Source organism: Oncorhynchus mykiss, chromosome 7 (assembly GCF_057628025.1).
Source record: "Oncorhynchus mykiss isolate SJ-2025 chromosome 7, ASM5762802v1, whole genome shotgun sequence".
Taxonomy (NCBI): domain Eukaryota; kingdom Metazoa; phylum Chordata; class Actinopteri; order Salmoniformes; family Salmonidae; genus Oncorhynchus; species Oncorhynchus mykiss.
In genome coordinates this window covers 34,721,615-34,742,944 of record NC_143028.1, presented here as the reverse complement: position 1 = coordinate 34,742,944, position 21,330 = coordinate 34,721,615, and the positions used below count along the sequence as shown (strand labels likewise).

The window sequence follows — 21,330 nt, the reverse complement described above, 5'->3', positions numbered from 1 at the left end:
TCTACTGTTTGTGACTAGCCTACTGTGTTATATTCAGGCCTAGTCTGACTGGATTGGAGCGTTTTCCCTTCAGGAGGTAGAACTGGTTTTCCGGGCAGTTCTACATCCCATCATGCTTAGGGAATGAAAAAATGGCAAGTTGCCCATTATTTTGGCTACCATGGCTAGAAAAAAAAGAGATCTCAGAGACTTTGAAAGAGGGGTTTCAAAAGGAGCGTAGGGGGTTTCAAGTGTGTGTGTGTGTGTGTGTGTCTCAGTCACCAGATCTCAACCCAATTGAACACTTATGGGAGATTTTGAAGCGGCGCCCGAGGCAGTGTATTACACCAGCATCAACAAAACACCAAATAATGGAATTTCTCATGAAAGAAATGGTGTTGCATCCCTCCAATAGAGTTCCATACACTTGTAGAATCTATGCCACGGCGCATTAAAGCTGTTCTGGCAGCTCGTGGTGGCCCAATGCCCTATTGAGACAGTTTATGTAGGGGTTTCCTTTATTTTGGCAGTTACTTGTAGGGGGTTTCCTTTATTTTGGCAGTTACTTGTACATATTCTTATTGTACTGTATAGAGGGATAAATGGAGAAACAATGCCCGTTGTCTGCATCTTTGGTCTTTTAGTGAAGAAAAATGTTTTTTTTTTAAATTGTACAATGGGGTAGTTGTGATTTTTAGTAAATAATACTAGCTTTTCTTTTCACATCTGTCTTAAAAGTCCTCCGATTCATATTTCTGAGGTTGCATTGTGGAAGTTGTCAAAACAGCAACTTTAAAATGTGCAACGATGCCCTCGTGAATTTGTTTTACAGAGGAACCTCAAAATGTTCTTGCCACGTGAGGAGTTGAGGTTATACCCATAGGACCATCCCAAGTGGCCTTCCCCATATTTGTCCAATATGTGTATTTTTGTCAACAACTGCAGAATTTCAGATATATAAAACACACGCATCCTGGAATAATGGATACTTCAGGGACGCTCGTTTCAGAAACAATACAATGCCGAAGAGGCAGCTTGAAAAATACTTAAGATCTCGGCCTGCTCTTAGTCATGAGCCAACCACATTGGGACACAGTCCCCTAACCACAATAATTATTTGAGGCCACTGCTGATTAATGTGCTCTTTACACTAGGTTTTTATAGAATAGCTTGAATTCATTTGGCAATTTTAGAGACAAAGGCTAGGAAATGGTAATAATTAGTGGCTGTATTGTTTATTTATACAGATTTATGATTTCAATGAAAACAGACAGCCGAGACCAAATGAGCCTACTTTATAAGGCAGAATTTGAAATGCACTTGCCAGCTAATGGTGATGTTGTCAACAACGATTACAACATACCTTTCTCATTCTTTTTCGTAATGAAAGTACAAAAAAAAAGTATGAATCTGAATTCCTCACTACTGTAATTCACTCTGGATAAGAGTGCAAGCTCTATATCTATGGGCACAAGCACTGTTCACGACACAAACTGTTCACACCCCTCTTGTTGGCGGAGAGAACATTTTCCAGGTTTAAGGCTTATTTCCTGCAATTCTACACTTTTTGTCATGGTGATCAGAGAAAATATTGCTGTTTTTAAGCTACATTTCTTGCAATTCTCTACTTTTTGCCATGTCTAATGTGTACTCATGTGATATTTTAATGACAAACATTACAACAAAATCTATGGGCTAAAAAAAACCTAGCTAAAAACATTAGCAGACACAGGCTAGTTGATCTGGACATTTCTGACAAGTTATAAGTAGCTCTCTAAGGTATGCAATGACTGACATGAGGAAAACTGATGAATCACTACCCAATTTGAAATTGCACCTTGTGCATTCTACTATTACAACTTTCAAGAGTAGGTTGAAAGCTGGACTGAGTTCCTCTTTTTTGTGTTTGTGGGGGGGGGGGGGGGGGGGGGGGGGGGCGCTAAATGACTAAATTGATAAAAATGTTAATGAAGGTCTCTCTCCCAGATCCTCTGACTGTGGGGCTCGGGGTCGGGCCCAGGGTGAGCCGCCACCATTGCTTCCAACGAGTGGAGTGCCAACGGTAGCCCGGGGGATGGGCTGGACGAGGGGAACGATGAGCTGGACAAGGCCATGGACGGGGACGCCGAGGGGGTGTGGAGCCCAGACATAGAGCAGAGCTTCCAGGAGGCCCTGGCCATCTACCCCCCCTGTGGACGGAGGAAAATCATCCTCTCAGACGAAGGCAAGATGTACGGTGAGTAAAACACATACGCACTGTAAAAAAATGTTTTATGATAATGTTTTTCATCATCAATGTAGATGCCAAAATAAGGTGCTGTGGTTTGATTGGCTCCATCAGCCACATTGTTAATGTTTTACCTCTCAAGAGACATTCTTTGTCGTCAACTAAACCAGATTTAGTAGTTTGTCTAGTTATACCTAACATAATTAATTTAAGCTTTTAGAGACAGAACTAAGTCATTTATGCACTTCTGTACTATTTGGTGTGTAACAGTATAACTTCCGTCCCTCTACTCGCCCCCTACCTGGGCTCGAACCAGGGACCCTCTGCACACAACAACTGACACCCATGAAGCATCGTTACCCATCGCTATTGGCGCGCACCACCGCTAACTAGCTAGCCATTTCACATCGGTTACAGGTGCGCGCACACACACCAAACTTAGTCCACGTGTTCATTTGCCCTGCATCCCTTTCTGGCTCATTCATTGAAAACGCCTGTGGCTCAATGTGTTTGGATCCCATTCCCTTCTGGAGTGAGGGAGGGAAAACACCTCAGCAGTTTGTAGTCTATAGAAATAAACATGTTTCTTTGATGTTCATTATTACTGTTAATTAATATTTTTTTTCATCATTCTGATCACCACAGAAAGCTGTCATGTTAAGGCTCTAGTTGTTCTTGCACAATCCATTAGGCAAAGAAAGCAAAGTTTCCCGCCCCTCCCATACGATTGTGTCACAGGCTAAGATGTAGCCTATTTTTTTTCTGAGAGTGCTCTACAGAACAAGTCTGAGCTTGTCTTCCACTGACCCAGGGGCTGGTTCTTCCAGTCTCACTAGAACACAGCAGTGGAGCAGAGCTACCCAGAAGACTAAAGGAGGCAGCTCCCCTCAGCTTGGTTTTCACCCGGCTTTCCTTAAAGCTCCAAACTGGTTCTTTTATCACCCGTCTGTGCCGTCTCCAGCTATGCCACCCATCATGTATTGCTCTTCTCTTCCTCATCTGCAGAACAGTACATCTGCAGCCTACTGTGAATTAGGAAAGGGACAAAACCCAGTGGTGTAAACATACTTGAAAGTACTATGAAGTACTTTTTTGGGGTATTATTTATATATTTTTCCAACTTTTAATTTTACTTCACTACACTCCTAAATAAAATAATGTACTTTTTACTCCCTACATTTTCCCTGACACCCAAGAGTACTCGTTACATTTTGACAGGAAAATTGTCTGGTTTTCTTAATATAAGGAATTTGAAATTATTTATACTTTTACTTTTGAACTTAAGTACATTTTAGCAATTACATTTACTTTTGATACTTAGGTATATTTTAAACCAAATATATATATTTTTTACTTTTACTCAAGTAGTATGTTACTGGGTGACTTTCACTTTTACTCCAGTAATGTTCTGTTAAGGTATCTTTACTTTTACTCAAGTATGACAATTCAGTACTTTTTCCACCACTGGCAAAAACCTGCTCTCTGCTTTTGCAGCAAAACCAAGTGCCATTCATTCGACTCATGTCAGTCTAACACTAAGGTGCGTCTTACAATAAGTAGTCATGCTCACCTGGTCTCAAGAGTAGCTTTTGCTGCTTCTTGAACCAGTTGGACAGCATTGCAATGATTATCTCAATGCCATAAATCAAACCATGGAAACAAAAAAAACACTGCAAAAAGCGTTTGAATCCTTCACAAGGTCCTATAGGGGTCTAAGCTATTTCCTCCACCAGTATGTTCATTAAAATCGCAGGTGGAGAGAGCGCAATTTAGGCGCTGAATTCCTCTGCATCCAGATGGAGGAATTGGCAAGTTGCTGAGTCGAATCGTGAAAGATCCAGGTGTTCGAAACTGGCTGCATTTGTCTTAAGTTATTTTGATCTCCCACTCTCTCCTTCTGATGGGTGAGGAAGAAGGGAAAAAAAAGGGCCTCGGCAGGCTGGCCGGTTTGAATCAGACAGCCAAGGAGGACCTAAAAACAAATTTAAATGTGAAATCGTCAGGAAATGCATGGGGCACGGGCTGAGATGAGGCTTATTCAGGGGGTTTGACTTCACATTCTCCTCACGAAACATCTTTTGGTTTGGGGAACAATGTTATGTTCATCAGCATGATGTCGGCCTGATCTCCTCCTCAAGTCCAGTTGTGCAAGTCCTTTAATTATTGTTAATGTCTCAAAGTTTAATCAAAGCCTGTACCGTCAACCTTTTTAAATCCACCATTGACTTCTATCAGAAAGTATTTCAAGACTATATATTTAGAGGATTATTTTCATGACTCCGTTGTTTTTCTGTCCTTGCTGTTGTAAAATTGAATGTTTTCGCATGCGTCTGTCAGGAATCTAATTCTTTGGGATCTGAGAGATTTTAAATGTTCGTGGATAGACACGCACATACCTCAGATGACTCAGCTGCTATGCTGCTGTGCTAGCTGCTGCTGTGCTAGCTGCTGCTATGCTAGCTGCGTTTCTGGGCTGTTTCAGAGAACATGGAGAACATACCAGTATCATAGGCTAAGCTGGCTGGGGTCTAAACAAGGCCAGAGCTCTGATTAGCTCGCCTCTCCAGGCGGGATGTGGTGTTGAGTCTGCCACCAGTTCCATTTACGTCATTTCAACTATATCTGATTTGACTGGATGGCCTGCTAGCTTATGAGCGTATTCAGTGACCTGGCTATATGTCAGAGGGACCTGCGGCTAAATACCATTTCATATTTGGCTTACTTGGTGAGAGGTTCTTAGAATATGAACGGACCAGTTTAACACCACTTCCATGTGTCTGTGAATTTGTTTATGTATGGCCTATTAGTGATAATGCATTTATTGCAGTGCAGAACTGCACAGTTTGCTCTGACCACATTGCCATGGTTTGACCTGTCTGTCTATTGACCTTCCCCTTGAGTCTATTGAAGAGGAGACGTTAATGGGAAAACAAGATGGCAGCCCTTCTCCTGGTTTGGCAGGACAGTGAGTGTTCAGAGCCTGTAGCTCAATATTGTTCGTCAGAGAACGAGCACAACAGAAGTGGCAGGTCAACCCCACAGTGTGTTTCCTCCCTTCGCAGCACAGTGTCAGGACCCCCAGTAGAGGTCAAAAACAGCGCCTGCTTTTTTCCAGTGCAGTAAACACCCTATCCAGTCATCTGAGGCCCTTCTGGCAGCGCCGAGGCATGCCCCCGTCCCTGAAGAAGCCTTCTCACAAGGCGATGACCTCAGACATCTAAATCCTGCCCTGACGTGAGGCCGGGGGAATTTTAACGATTGCACTGCGTGTAATGCTTTCTACTTCACACAGTCTCAGCGCTGCTAGCCTAACACCGTGGCCTCCAAAACCAAGCAAGTCATCATTATCCCTACCATTGGGAATTATATCTGGATTTTTCCACAAGGAATGTTCTTGTGGGAAACCTTGGTATTCCGTGATGACTATTAACCCCGGGTATCATGTGGCGCTCAGAATTGACCAGATTTCCTCAATGGTCAGAATGTCAGATGACCTTGGAATGTAAAATAGAATGTTGAATAAAAAAAATATTTAAAAAAAATCAATAAGTGGAAAACCCCCAAAATGGTAGGAACATAGATGCCAGGCCATGGTTCACTCCTCTGTGTCTGTTGGGCCTACTGAGCACCCAGCGCATTTTAAGGGGACAGACAGGTGGAAGACAGGGATCTTTGGTGGATGAGTGTGTGTCAAAAGAAATGTGGCCCGTCTCGTTTTGTGGTGGGGCATTGCTGACATGTTGTTCACCTGTGTTATCGCTGGAGGAAGACGTTGCCAAGCCCTGAGCACACCTCCGCCTCGCCGAGCCCTGCAGCTGTCACAGCTGCAGTGCACTCTGGGTAAGATTTTTTTTTTTTTTAAAGACAGCAAATGGGGCGCTGGAGGGAAGCTCATGTCTCTTAGTGACCTTCGTGAGCTGCCAGGAATGAGCGATGGTTTCATTGCATGCACAGAGTTAGTAGAGGGACAGAGTAATATAAGCTGCAGTGGGTGGATGAGTATTCTACACTGTGCAACGGTTTGATAGATGGGATAGGATAGACTCGTGTGATGACTGAGAGGGCCTGGTGTTTCCCTGTTAGCCTCTAGCTGAAATGTCAGGCATGTTCTCTGTGATGGCCGAACAGTATGGTAGCAATTTTAGCATTACCTCAATGTGAAAGGTGGGAAAGAGTTATGGAGCGAGAGAGAGAGAGCTTGATAAGAGACAGCAGGAGGGAGGGAGAGAGTGTAGCAGCGAGTTACCTCCGCTCCCCATCTCAGTGTGGAAGTGGAAAATTCCAGTGGACAGGCAGTAAAAGGAAAGGATAGGCATGTCCTGGCAGGGAAGAGGTTAAAACACAGCAAAGTCAGCCTGCGGGGGCTCTGCAAACTGCACTGAGTGGGTGTTGAGCAATCTGAGAGAGCGAAAGAGCTAGAGAGAGGTGATGGTAAACAGGGCGAGGAAGAGGTGGGGGGAGATGCGATAGAGATAGGAGGGAGGGAGAGGAAGATGTACAAAAAGTCCATCCTCTGTGTGTGTGTGTGTGTGTGTGTGTGTGTGTGTGTGTGTGTGCGTGTGCGTGCGTGCGCACCAGTTGTATTTCTCGGTGGTGTGTGTGCCAACCTGTCCACCACCTGACTTGGGGCCTAGGAGGCCCCTTCCCTTCCGCCTAGCTGACCCCTCTGTCTAGTCTGAACAGGCTTAGCCAGCCTGCCTCTCAAACCCAATATTCTACTTTGCAATAGTCATGTCAGGCCAGGCAAAAGACAAGCTTATTCCATGGTTTTCAACCCAAGATAGTTACAACATTTAATGAAGACACGCAGAACACAACATTTCTTAGAACAGCCTCTGTAAATTAAGCTCAAGTCCCGTTATTTTTGTGCTGACAATCTGTATTCAGTAGGGATGGCACGGATTTTAGAAGCAATTACATGCTGACCACACCGGTCACGTTGCGTGCGCAAGCTTTGAAAAATAAAATGTACACATGCATGTTATTCAATCATTTCATCCAAACTGCTCGCGTGCGTCTGTGTAGCCAGGTTCTACTTTAGACGCTTGACGTGCTGCAAGTCCTGCCTCTCCCATCAACTCATTGCTTTTTACGAGAATATAGCCATGTGGGTGATTGAAAGATGAACGAGGTCCACACCTTAAAGTTGGTTGCCAACCGCTATATAAAATCCACAGAAGAACAAAGATGAACGAGGAGAGATTAATCAAATTAACTAAAAACTAACTAGGTTTCCCCATTTTATCTGTGGATTAATTGTCAGAGTAGAGAACACACGATTTTGTATGACTATATTGGTACAAATTCTACAAAGATTCAGCCCAAAAAAAAAGGAACATATTCGTTTCAGATAAAACAACAATCTAATGATTATCTCCCAGGACAAATTACCTAGCAACAGTCGTGTGTGTTTCGATCTGTCCCCAAATAATATAGTTGGTTCAGTTGGTTTTTGGTACTTTAACCTGCGTGTCATGAGCGCATCTGGAGGGGATAGACAAAATCAACATACCCACGATGGCGCACGCTGACGAAACGCAGCCGGTTTGGTCAGCATGTTAGTTAGTTCCACTGCTCCCTCAGTCCAGGAGATTGAGAGTAGCAGTTGGGCTAAGGAGAGTAGGGGTCAGTGGGCCAGGCCAGGGGGTAGGGAGGTTATAATTGTTCTCTCCCACCTCCTGACTGCGACGGTCAGTGGCAGGTGTTACTGTCCGTTGGGTAAGGGGTCACACACATGGGTTGTTTTGGGAAGGGAGGGGTGTGTGGTGTGTGGGCAGCCTTAATGCCAGGTGGCAGTTTTTGGCAAAAACAGTTATGGCTTTGTGTCTCCTTCCAGAATTATACCCTCAGCTGCCACCCCCCTTCCCCTCCCCCATACCTCCCACTCCAATACCGTCCCCTCACCCCACCCTCTCCCACAGCCCTACCAGCCAACCCTTGGACGTGAAGCCCATTAGCTTAGTGCTGTGCGCATGTGTGTCCGCAGTCCTTACAGGCACTGGCTGCGCTCGCAGGGCCCTGGCCAATCAGACTGGCTAGCACAGATGTGACAAGCTGGGAGGAATGCTAAGAATGCGGAGGCGCTGGGGCAGGCGTGTCCCTCCTGAGCCTGGGGGAGAGGCAGAGGGCTGGCCGGCTGCTGAAGTTTAGTGTCGGCAGACCAGGCAGCTCAATGGCGAGAGAAAGATAGAGAGAGGCCAGCTAAACTCAGCTCAATGGAGAGAAAGTGAGAGGTTGGAGATAGAGCGAGAGAGAGAGAGCGAGCGAGAGCGAGGAGAGAGTAATTACACCAAGCAGAGCAGAGCCTAAAGGAGGCCAAGGGCCAAGGAGTGTGTGAAAAAGGCACAATGTTAGCTTTTCTCCTGTCATTATGTCTGCGGTGCTGTCTGAAGTCAGTTGGTCTGGCCTGTCACAGGGCTTTTTTTAATCCATGGTTTGCGATAATGTGAAGCTTTAGCTGTTCATAACCTGGACTGTGTGTGTGTGTTTGTGTGATTTAGAGAGAAGTGTAATGAACTCATGGCTGGCTCTCAGTTACTCTCAGTGAGTGAGGGAGTCATTATTTCTGATGGTGCAGCTGTTGTCTCTCTTTCTTCCTCTCTCTCTCTCCTTTCACATACATACACACACTGATGCACATTCACATCGACCCTCTTGGGGAAAATTCCAATAATTTATCTTACCAGCAAATGTCAAAATTAGATGTTTTGAAATGCAGACTTCCCTACCTAGGACAAAGATACAAACTGTACCGGGCAAATCCAACAAACATGACCAGACAAGGCTGGTAAATACTAATTGCTTCGAGCATTGACATTGACATTGTTCTGTTGCTCTCTCATTTGAAAAACATCCAGAGAAGTTGCATTCAAATAAAAAGTAACCCTTTTGAAGCCCCTATCATCTGTCAGGACTAAAGCCTTTTAAAGCCAAGAATAGAAGGCAGTTCTTTGCCGACCTGTTTGTGCAGAATGTCGAGTGTAGATGTTACAATACTTTTTTAAAAAGAGAACAAACACGTTTTTCAACTATTGCGTCTGTAATTATGTGACCGCATGATCTAAAAGTCAAACACGCTAATGAAATGAAGGGGAAAAAAGCTGTTGAAACAGTCAGTCGCAGTTGTATTATATGCCTATAAAAAAATAAAAAATAAAAAAATACTAGCCATGTCTCAGTGGTATATAGGAATGTTCACCCACTGACTGAAAGGTTGGGTAATCTGTGTGTTCCTAAGAACCACCTTTTGGGAGATGAATGGTGTGCTTCACCTCGTGTTTTGTTCAGCCCCTGTAGATATTTAGCCGCATACCCTTTAGCTCCACCTTGTGTTTGTTGTGTAGAATCATGGGCAACTTTTATCCGGAGCCATGATAAAAGTTGCACCTAGACACAAGATCTAGGATCAGTCTTTTCCTTTCCCGAATCTGAACAACCCTAGGGTGGAAAATGCTTAGCTGATCATAGATCAGTGCCCACTCCTTGATTATTTGTGTACCAGCTCTAGAAAAGCCAATGTTTCACAAATGAACGCCTAAAATGTGTGAATCAGATTTGTCTCTTTTGCATGCTGTATTTTTTCATGGAATTCTTCTCCCTATTCCAGGTCGCAATGAGTTGATAGCCAGGTACATCAAGCTGAGGACAGGCAAAACCCGCACAAGAAAGCAGGTATCAATATTAGATTTGTATTTTTAGAGCAATGGGCTGATAAAACCAATTAACCATTCAGACTCAAACATTTATACGGACTTCATTTTACCTCAATTTATTGTTAGAAGTCTTGAGGCTGGAGAACCTACAAGACATGTTAGATATACTGCAGCTTTAACATGTAGAAACTGGGAACTAAACAAATATGTTTTGCAGTAAGAACTCGGCCAATTGTGCACTTTTAGTTTGTAGAAATGAGATTGGACTGTCTTTTGTATTAAAGACATAACACCATCCAAAACAAATCAAATATATATAAATAATGTGTATATATATTTTTTAAAGTAGCATGTGAATTGCATTAATTTAATGTTTGAGTATCTGTATAATATTGTGTGTGTTTGTGTGTAAGCGCGCGAGAGCAGGCATGCATCTCTGTGTGTGTGTGCATGCTCTATGATGCTTAAAACTGTCTCGCACCCCTTTAGGTATCTAGTCACATACAGGTGTTAGCACGGAAGAAAGTTCGAGAATACCAAGCGGGTATCAAGGTAGGTGCTACCGAACGGGCCTCCAGCCAACTGTGACTGGGCATCTCTTTCCTCTTTGGTTATGGCCTCTCTTCTTTTCTTCTCTCTGTCTCCTTTTCTCTTTCCCTCTTGGCTCTTCTCCTCTGCAGGTTTCTAGCCATTTGCAAGTTCTCGCCCGGAGAAAATCTCGCGAGATCCAGTCAAAGCTGAAGGTATGCGCTTCTCTGCGGGCTGGTCAGGGCGGGGCTGGTCAAGGCTTTGCTTTGCGCTAACCAATTAGCTCCATTTTGTGCACTTTAGTTCCTATTACAGCCATACATGGATTGGTGCTCCATGACTAGAAAATACCAGTGGTGGCAAACAGCACAGTGCGAGACTCTCAGTCTGCATAGGGGGGTGTATGGGCTTGAGGTTACTGCATGACTCATCATTTAGGCTAACGTGTTTGGGGGAGAATAGCTACCATGCTAAAGCTAGTAGCTACCATGCTAAAGCTAGTAGCTACCATGCTAAAGCTAGTAGCTACCATGCTAAAGCTAGTAGCTACCATGCATGCACGGCACAGAGAGCTACAGGCTAAAAACATGGTCATCTCTTGACCATTGAAATACATCAACGTTTAGTACAGTACAAAGCTGTAAAGAAATGATATTATAGCATGAGCCGGCTTCATTCTACTGCTTGTCATGTATACAGTAACTCAGCCTGTGGTGTAGCCTAGAGCAATGCTGTGAGCAGTATGAACTGTCTATGGTGAAAGGTGTTGGAACATGATGGCGTTGTCGCTACAGCTCCACGTCTGTCCCTACTGTACCTATGCCAGCCATGCTTCTGCCGATAGGCTTTCCTACAGCTCTTCCTCTGCCTTCAACCCTTCTCTCCGCTCTGACCCCAATCTCCATTGGATCTATCGGAATGTCCTCCTGTATGAGAGTTAACTACTCCAACTGTGTGCAAAGACCTAGAGCTAAATGTTATATTGAAACCTGCATGCATGTTTACACTACTAGAGCAGTATGCTTAGAACAACTGTGTTAGCTGTATACTTCTATTCCACTTCTAGCCCATATTGAGTATAACCTATTCCTTCAAACCTGATTCTCCTTTGAGTTTGATGTTTCTAAGCTTCTATTCAGCAGAATATGCCACTTGTCTTTCGTCCATTGGAGGATGGCAGGCAGGTGTTTGTTATATCAATCCTCATCCAACTCTAGGTCTGTAATCTATCCCTCAACCCTAAAACAACTGCAAACATAACACAAAGTGAATCAACGTTTTGGGACGGCAGGTAGCCTAGTGGTTAGAGTGTTGGGCCAGTAACCGAAAGGTTGCTGGATCGAATCCCCGAGCTGACAAGGTCTGTTGTTCAAGGTAGTTCACTGGTAGGCCATTATAAATAAGAATTTGTTCTTAACTGACTTGCCTAGTTAAATAAAAAAAATACAATAGCATGCCTGAGGAAATTGCGTTAAAGTGTATTAAATGAATAATTTAGCAAAAAATGCAATTGGTAGTTCACCATTTGCCTTTGGAAGTTTATTGGACCTTTAGACTTCTCTATTTATTAAGACAGGAAGTATTCTAGTTGACCGTATCTAGTAGAGAGAATCTGATAAGATAGGGAACCCCCCCATTATTTTATCACCCCAATGTTTGGACATTTCTTTTTCCCATGAGGGGGATATTCCCTACATTATTGTCCCTACGTGCGTAGTTCCTGTCCCATAGTTAAATTCGGCTCCCCTTTGATGTCGATATCCCTTGATTTATTCATGGCTCCTTCTAGGTTATTTAGCGATAACTATGTAAGTAATGCCATAGTTGGTATCGTGTTCTGCTCTAGTCTTTGTATTGAGTTTACTGATGTGAGATACCTGCAGCTCACAAACTAAGAACCAAAAGATATAATAAATGATTACCTGTTATAAGTGCTTATAATGTTTTATTATTAACTCGTACTATGTTCTGCCTTTGTATGGGGAAAAAATATATATATATATATACATACATACACACTGCTCAAAAAAATAAAGGGGACACTAAAATAACATCCTAGATCTGAATGAATGAAATATTCTTATTAAATACTTTTTTCTTTACATAGTTGAATGTGCTGACAAAAAAACACAAAAAAAATCACACAAATTATCAATGGAAATCTAAATTTATCAACCCATGGAGGTCTGGATTTGGAGTCACACTCAAAATGTGTGGAAAACCACACTACAGGCTGATCCAACTTTGATGTAATGTCCTTAAAACAAGTCAAAATGAGGCTCAGTAGTGTGTGTGGCCTCCACGTGCCTGTATGACCTCCCTACAATGCCTGAGTGTGCTCCTGATGAGGTGGCGGATGGTCTCCTGAGGGATCTCCTCCAAGACCTGGACTAAAGCATCCACCAACTCCTGGACAGTCTGTGGTGCGAGATGGATGGATGGTGGATGGAGCGAGACACGATGTCCCAGATGTGCTCAATTGGATTCAGGTCTGTGGAACGGGCGGGCCAGTCCAAAGCATCAATGCCTTCCTCTTGCAGGAACTGCTGACACACTCCAGCCACATGAGGTCTAGCATTGTCTTGCATTAGGAGGAACCCAGGGCCAACCGCACCAGCATATAGTCTCACAAGGGGTCTGAGGATCTCATCATCTCGGTACCTAATGGCAGTCAGGCTACCTCTGGCGAGCACCTGGAGGGCTTTGCGGCCCCCCAAAGAAATGCCACCCCACACCATGACTGACCCACCTTCAAACCGGTCATGCTGGAGGATGTTGCAGGCAGCAGAACGTTCTCCACGGCGTCTCCAGACTCTGTCACGTCTGTCACATGTGCTCAGTGTGAACCTGCTTTCATCTGTGAAGAGCACAGGGCGCCAGTGGCGAATTTGACAATCTTGGTGTTCTCTGGCAAATGCCAAACGTCCTGCACGGTGTTGGGCTGTAAGCACAACCCCCACCTGTGGACGTCGGGCCCTCACACCCTCATGGAGTCTGTTTCTGACCGTTTGAGCAGACACATGCACATTTTGCAGGGCTCTGGCAGTGCTCCTCCTGCTCCTCCTTGCACAAAGACGGAGGTAGCGGTCCTGCTGTTGGGTTGTTGCCCTCCTACGGCCTCCTCCACGTCTCCTGATGTACTGGCCTGTCTACTGGTAGCGCCTCAATGCTCTGGACACTACGCTGACAGACACAGCAAACCTTCTTGCCACAGCTCGCATTGATGTGCCATCCTGGATGAGCTGCACTACCTGAGCCACTTGTGTGGGTTGTAGACTCCGTCTCATGCTACCACTAGAGTGAAAGCACCGCCAGCATTCAAAAGTGACCAAAACATCAGCCAGGAAGCATAGGAACTGAGAAGTGGTCTGTGGTCACCACCTGCAGAACCACTACTTTATTGGGGGTGTATTGCTAATTGCCTATAATTTCCACCTGTTGTCTATTCCATTTGCACAACAGCATGTGAAATGTATTGTCAATCAGTGTTGCTTCTTAAGTGGACAGTTTGATTTCACAGAAGTGTGATTGACTTGGAGTTACATTGTGTTGTTTAAGTGTTCCCTTTATTTTTTTTAGCAGTGTATACACACACATTCAATAGGCTCAAAAGGAGATGATACCAAGTCATTATGAAGCCTTATAATGCATTTGAGTGCATCATAATGCATTCCACCTATTGTCTTTTAGTTAAAGTGTCACCAAACTTTTCTTCAGGGCTAAGAACATTTTTATTTCAACATCCTAGTGGCCTACAGTACATCTTGAACTTTATTATTGCTGTATTTAGTATGTACTGACACAGCCTATAAGCAAGCCCATAGTCTATCAGCATAGCCATTTAGGTATATGCAGTTAGATGTGTATACTAATCGTTTCTCTTTCCTTTGATTCAGGCCATGAATTTGGTAAGTGGATTTGACTTTTGCGATTTGCTTCCCCCCTGCTTGGCGGTGCCAGTGCATTGTCCACTCTGCTAATGCCCTCTGCTGGCATGGCAACCCAAACCCGACTGCTATCCCATAATAAAGAAATGCTTAGGGGGAAAAAAAAAAAAAAATGGGGAATGTGTGTGCTTGGAACCACATTGCTGAGCATCGTACCTGATTGTGCTAAACACTGAGCAGCTTGCTTGTGCAGGGGGATTCTGCTTCTCCGGGGGCTGCGTCTTCTGAGATACACTTTCCTCTCACAAGCCAGGCCTTCTTTGTAACGCTTGTTCAGTGTCTGCTAAATACATAAACACAAGGAAGGTTTGCAGCAGCATTAGCAAACATTTCATGTCAGTTCCATGTCCATAGGCTTTTGTGATCCAAGAGAACATTAAGGCATCGGCCTCATTCAGATAAACATCACGCTTTGATTCCATTGAGCGTCACTTAGATAATATTGGAATTCATTTCAATGTGATTTTCTTGTCTAATTCTGAGGCAAAGCATTTGTAGCGCATAAGTTCAGGGAGCTTTATATCATAAGACCCCATTCACCACCAATGTGTACTGTGCTACTTAACCTAGGGATGCACTTACACCCTTTAGTGCTCGAATCATCACAGTACATTGTAATATTGTAGAGAAAACAAACGTTGCCCGTGTTCCTCCATCTGGCCGGAGTCTATAGTCGGTTATAAACTGGGTGGTTCGAGCCCTGAATGCTGATTGGCTGAGAGCCATGGTATATCAGACCGTATACCATGGTTATGACAAACCATTTATTTTTACTGCTCTTTATCACATTGGTAACCAGTTTATAATAGCAATAAGGCACCTCGGAGGTTTTTGGTATATGGCCAATATACCACGGATAAGGGCTGTGTCTAGGCACTCCGCGCTGAGTCGTAACCTAAAAACATCCCTTAGCTATGGTATATTGGCCATATAACACACCGTCTTGGGCCTTATTGCTTAATTATACTGCATTGCAAATCACCACTACCGAATGAAGGAACAAATTAATTAATGCAAATCACCGCTACCGGTTTCACACACGACCTGTGTTTTTGTGACTTTCATTTTACTTTGTTAAAGCTAAAGATTTTGCATTTGAAAACACTTTAGGTCAGATTTCTTCTGCTTTTACAGACACATTTCATTCCTATTTCAAGACATGTAGTAATACTACCCAACAAGGCTAATGTAGGATATGCTGTTTCTCACCCTAGAAAATGTCAAATTCTCATCCCTGTGCAACTACACCAAAAGGCATTGGCCTTTCAGATCCACTTTACTCCCCCCCCCCCCCCCCCCTCTCTCTCTATTTCTAACAGGGGTCCTGATATCACTTTAATTCACAGCTCCCATACCAAATAATCGTGGGGAGTGTGGTGCAACTTAACTGTCCCCTCTGTGCCGTGACACTAGTTTCGTGATATTGCTAGAGTGTCAGATACTGGATCTGTGGAAGTTGTGAGACGCACACCGAAAGTGACCTTTAAGCATTATTGTTGGGGTAAACGTACAAGTAGGGCCAAATGCTCTTGAATGTCCAGGTACAAACATGCCAAGCTTAACCATAACCATCTACGCTTGATTTTTATCTCTCTGGCAATTACAATCAGCAGAACATTCCAGACAAATCAACTGCAATCTGACCAAATACAGTGCATTTGTCAATGCAGCGTTATGAAAACAGAGGATCTTTTTCTATTGCAGTTGTATTTCCTATTTTGTCTTTTTCCATAATGAGAGTGGTGGCGTCAACCAGATTTTCACAGAGACAAACTCTTTCTGAAGGATGTTTTCCTTCAAGGTCTCGGCTAAATTAGAATCATGTGACTCCTGGAATGTTCTGTTTGATTATGTGGCTTGAAAGCTTTTTCATCTGCGCATTGTTGAATGGTATAGTTAATCATACCAGTGTATAGATGTTCTCTTCACGGCTTCTTTTCAATTACTGTAGCCAAGTAGTACTCCAAAACGTTGTTGCTGCAAAGTGTTCATTTTCAAGACTCAGATGTGATGTATGTTTATTTATGAGCATAATGAGAGTACATAAAAAGCTCAGATATTTTAGATTACAGTATAAATGTTGTGATAGTAGTAATAAACTGAGCAAAAAAAAGAAACGTCCCTTTTTCAGGACCCCGTCTTTCAAAGATACAGTGCCTTGCGAAAGTATTCGGCCCCCTTGAACTTTGCGACCTTTTGCCACATTTCAGGCTTCAAACATAAAGATATAAAACTGTATTTTTTTGTGAAGAATCAACAAGTGGGACACAATCATGAAGTGGAACGACATTTATTGGATATTTCAAACTTTTTTAACAAATCAAAAACTGAAAAATTGGGCGTGCAAAATTATTCAGCCCCCTTAAGTTAATACTTTGTAGCGCCACCTTTTGCTGCGATTACAGCTGTAAGTCGCTTGGGGTATGTCTCTATCAGTTTTGCACATCGAGAGACTGAAATTTCTTCCCATTCCTCCTTGCAAAACAGCTCGAGCTCAGTGAGGTTGGATGGAGAGCATTTGTGAACAGCAGTTTTCAGTTCTTTCCACAGATTCTCGATTGGATTCAGGTCTGGACTTTGACTTGGCCATTCTAACACCTGGATATGTTTATTTTTGAACCATTCCATTGTAGATTTTGCTTTATGTTTTGGATCATTGTCTTGTTGGAAGACAAATCTCCGTCCCAGTCTCAGGTCTTTTGCAGACTCCATCAGGTTTTCTTCCAGAATGGTCCTGTATTTGTCTCCATCCATCTTCCCATCAATTTTAACCATCTTCCCTGTCCCTGCTGAAGAAAAGCAGGCCCAAACCATGATGCTGCCACCACCATGTTTGACAGTGGGGATGGTGTGTTCAGGGTGATGAGCTGTGTTGCTTTTACGCCAAACATAACGTTTTGCATTGTTGCCAAAAAGTTCAATTTTGGTTTCATCTGACCAGAGCACCTTCTTCCACATGTTTGGTGTGTCTCCCATTTGGCTTGTGGCAAACTTTAAACAACACTTTTTATGGATATCTTTAAGAAATGGCTTTCTTCTTGCCACTCTTCCATAAAGGCCAGATTTGTGCAATATACGACTGATTGTTGTCCTATGGACAGAGTCTCCCACCTCAGCTGTAGATCTCTGCAGTTCATCCAGAGTGATCATGGGCCTCTTGGCTGCATCTCTGATCAGTCTTCTCCTTGTATGAGCTGAAAGTTTAGAGGGACGGCCAGGTCTTGGTAGATTTGCAGTGGTCTGATACTCATTCCATTTCAATATTATTGCTTGCACAGTGCTCCTTGGGATGTTTAAAGCTTGGGAAATCTTTTTGTATCCAAATCCGGCTTTAAACTTCTTCACAACAGTATCTCGGACCTGCCTGGTGTGTTCCTTGTTCTTCATGATGCTCTCTGCGCTTTTGACGGACCTCTGAGACTATCACAGTGCAGGTGCATTTATACGGAGACTTGATTACACACAGGTGGATTGTATTTATCATCATTAGTCATTTAGGTCAACATTGGATCATTCAGAGATCCTCACTAAACTTCTGGAGAGAGTTTGCTGCACTGAAAGTAAAGGGGCTGAATAATTTTGCACGCCCAATTTCTCAGTTTTTGATTTGTTAAAAAAGTTTGAAATATCCAATAAATGTCGTTCCACTTCATGATTGTGTCCCACTTGTTGTTGATTCTTCACAAAAAAAATACAGTTTTATATCTTTATGTTTGAAGCCTGAAATGTGGCAAAAGGTCGCAAAGTTCAAGGGGGCCGAATACTTTCGCAAGGCACTGTAATTTGTAAAAATCCAAATAACTTCACAGATCTTCATTGTTAAAGGGTTTAAACACTGTTTCCCCATGCTTGTTCAATGAACCATAAACAATTAATGAACATGCACCAGTGGAACGATCGTTAAGACACGAACAGCTTAGGCAAGGCAGGTAGGCAATTAAGGTCACAGGCAATTAAGGTCACAGTTCTGACCCTTCTACTGACTCTGAAAAACACCAAAAGAAAGATGCCCAGGGTCCCTGCTCATCTGTGTGAACGTGGCTTAGGCATGCTGCGAGGAGGCATGAGGACTGGCCAGGGCAATAAATTGCAATGTCTGTACTGTGAGACGCCAAAGACGGTGGTACAGGGAGACAGATCGGACAGCTGATCGTCCCCGCAGTGGCAGACCACATGTAACAACAACTGCACAGGATTGGTACAGCCGAACATCATACCTGCGGGACAGGTACAGGATGGCAACAACTGCCCGAGTTAGACCAGGAACGCACAATAGCTCTATCAGTGCTCAGACTGTCCGCAATAGGCTGAGAGAGGCTGGACTGAGGGCTTGTAGGCCTGTTGTAAGGCAGGTCTTCACCAGACATCACCGGCAACAACGTCGCCTATGGGCACAACGCACCGTCGCTGGACCAGACAGGACTGGAAAAAAGTGCTCTTCACTGACGAGTCGTGGTTTTGTCTCACAGGGGTGATGGTCAGATTAACTTTTGTCGTCGAAGGAATGAGGGTTACACTGAGGACTGTACTCTGGAGCCCGATGGATTTGGAGGTGGAGGGTCCGTCATGGTCTGGGGCGGTGTGTCACAGCATCATCGGACTGAGCTTGTTGTCATTGCAGACAATCTCAACGCTGTGCGTTACAGCGAAGACATCCTCCTCCCTCATGTGGTACCCTTCCTGCAGGCTCATCCTGTTATGACCCTCCAGCATGACAATGACACCTGCCACACTGCTCGTTCTGTGTGTGATTTCCTGCAAGACAGGAATGTCAGTGTTCTGCCATGGCCAGCGAATAGCCCGAATCTCAATCCCATTGAGCACCTCTGGGATCTGTTGGATCGGAGGGTGAGGGCTAGGGCCATTACCCCCAGAAATGTCCGGGAACTTGCAGGTGCCTTGGTGGAAGAGTGGGGTAACATCTCATAGCAAGAACTGGCAAATCTGGTGCAGTCCATGAGGAGGAGATGCACTGCAATACTTAATGCAGCTGGTGGCCACACCAGATACTGACTGTTACTTTTGATTTTGACCCCCTCCCCTTTGTTCAGGGACACATTATTCAATCTGTTAGTCACATATCTGTGGAACTTGTTCAGTTTATGTCTCAGTTGTTGAATCGTATGTTCATACAAATATTTACACATGTTAAGTTTGCTAAAAATAGTTGACAGTGAGAGGACGTTTCTTTTTTTGCTGAGTTTAGTTGTAACTGTTTTTGTATGACTATTAAACCAACTGTGTTTCTCTTGGGGCACTGTGAGTAGCCTAGTAGTTATGTCACGCCAGTGTACAAAACATTAAGAACACCTGCTCTTTCCATGACAGTTCGACCAGGTGAATACCTGTGAAAGCTATGATATTTTATTGGATGTCACTTTTTAAATCAACTCAATATTAGAAAAGGTGTCCTTAATGCTTTGCACACTCAGTGTATGTACTAGGTATTAGACTGCCCCCTAGTGGTGCATCTCCCTCACCTCTCCCTTCTCGTCCACAGGACCAGGCGTCTAAAGACAAGGCCCTCCAGAACATGGCAGCACTGTCGTCTGCTCAGATTGTGTCACCGAGCCTGATCAAGAGCCAGCTACCCCCGCTGCCCCATTCACCCTACCCCCCACAAGCCAGGGTGAGCCCTTCTACGCTGGGCTTGAGATTTCAATGATTGCTCTCTGCATTGACACTATTTACAAGTATTTAAACATTATTGTTATACTAGTAATTGATGCAGGCTGTGAAAACAGTACAGTAAAGTACATTACCTGAGCAACTGATTCTGTCATCTTCGCCTTACAGTTTTGGCCAGGCCCTATCCCAGGACAACCTGGCCCCTCTCAGGAGTGAGTATGACTTAACTATCTGTTGAGTGACAGGTTCATCGTTGTATGTTTGGACTGTGTGCTTGATTGATTGATTGACACTTGGTGTGGAGTGGTGGGTTCTCTTTGGCACGTTTAACGGATCGCATTTGTGCACATCAGGCTGGTTCTAGAGCTCAACCCGGGAAGGATTCCTGGGCTTGGCCGCAACAGCTATGCGTAAGTTCCTTCCTAGTCTAGCTATAGCACAAGGCAGCACTAACTCTGCTTCAGTATGCTTCCTGCTCTCATTCGACAACCAGGCCACAGCCAGCTTCACGTCCGAGAGCGAGAAGACCAATCACAATGCTGGAGTTGTCTGGAACATCGTTCCGTTCTGACCATTTGGAATGTAAATCACAAAGCCATTCGTGATGTAAAAACGTCACACAAAAAGGCGATTTCAAGACAAACTGGCAGCAGAATCAGTCACTGACATCACCTAACTTCCAAATTGAAAGAAACTCTTCCATTGACTTCAAAGCATTACTTGCACACAGAAAAAGCACATGGATTTGTACGGAATTGAGAACGTTGGTGTGACACTCAAGCAGCCCTCTGAAATGATGAGTGTCACAAATGAGCAGAGAATGTCCTCGTGAAGGACTAACATGTATCAAATGAATCGATCAATCAATGAACCAATCAATCAGAGTACGTAAATAGCATCACTAAGTGTATGACGTAGTGCAATATGACAGAGTTAAGCAGAGGTGGACTTACACCTAGCTGGTGCAGCCACATGCCTATGTTGAGACACTAGTCATAACACTGTGGATTCACGTCTGTCTGACATGCCAATGAAGCCCAAAGCCACATGCCACTAGCATAACCAGGTTTCACATGGAATTTCACTTTCGGAAATGTGTTTTTTCAACTAAGTGTTGGATAAGGAATACTGAAAAGTTTGACTCCTAAATGTATAGTAACAATGATGTGATGTGACGATCGATCTCTTTCAGTATCAAACCTTTTGCACAGTCCCCATACCCAAACCTACCAGGCCCTGCTCCCCCACCTATATCAAGTGAGTATAGAGTACAATTTAATTCTCATTCATTCATGCTTTCTAAAAATATGTTTTACACATGAGACCAGTCCCAAGTTGGCAGTAATGAAACTCGATTTAATAAATAAAG

General features: G+C 43.8%; 1 protein-coding gene and 1 long non-coding RNA gene across 18 annotated transcripts in view; one reads left to right on the top strand and one right to left on the bottom strand.

The window, feature by feature from the left end:
• Positions 1-21,330, top strand: part of LOC110527745 (transcriptional enhancer factor TEF-5) — a 40,845-nt gene that overhangs the window by 13,116 nt on the left and 6,399 nt on the right. For 2 of the 17 annotated variants that reach the window (XM_090240778.1, XM_021609228.3), the window contains exons 3-11: positions 1,966-2,215; positions 9,813-9,877; positions 10,348-10,410; positions 10,539-10,601; positions 14,283-14,294; positions 19,834-19,962; positions 20,130-20,173; positions 20,315-20,371; positions 21,154-21,218. In XM_090240778.1, coding sequence (XP_090096904.1) covers positions 2,092-2,215; positions 9,813-9,877; positions 10,348-10,410; positions 10,539-10,601; positions 14,283-14,294; positions 19,834-19,962; positions 20,130-20,173; positions 20,315-20,371; positions 21,154-21,218 — 622 coding nt within the window. In that variant the 5' untranslated portion in view covers positions 1,966-2,091. Of the gene's footprint in view, positions 1-1,965; positions 2,216-9,812; positions 9,878-10,347; positions 10,411-10,538; positions 10,602-14,282; positions 14,295-19,833; positions 19,963-20,129; positions 20,174-20,314; positions 20,372-21,153; positions 21,219-21,330 lie in introns of those variants that run through there. The other 15 variants (XM_090240781.1, XM_021609233.3, XM_090240784.1 and 12 more) reach the window with 11 other exon arrangements.
• The window catches only part of LOC149982522 (uncharacterized), a 17,985-nt gene continuing 10,545 nt past the window's right edge, over positions 13,891-21,330 (bottom strand). Inside the window, exon 2 of the long non-coding RNA XR_016497215.1 lies at positions 13,891-14,616. This is a non-coding gene — a long non-coding RNA (uncharacterized LOC149982522). The remainder of the gene's footprint in view (positions 14,617-21,330) is intronic.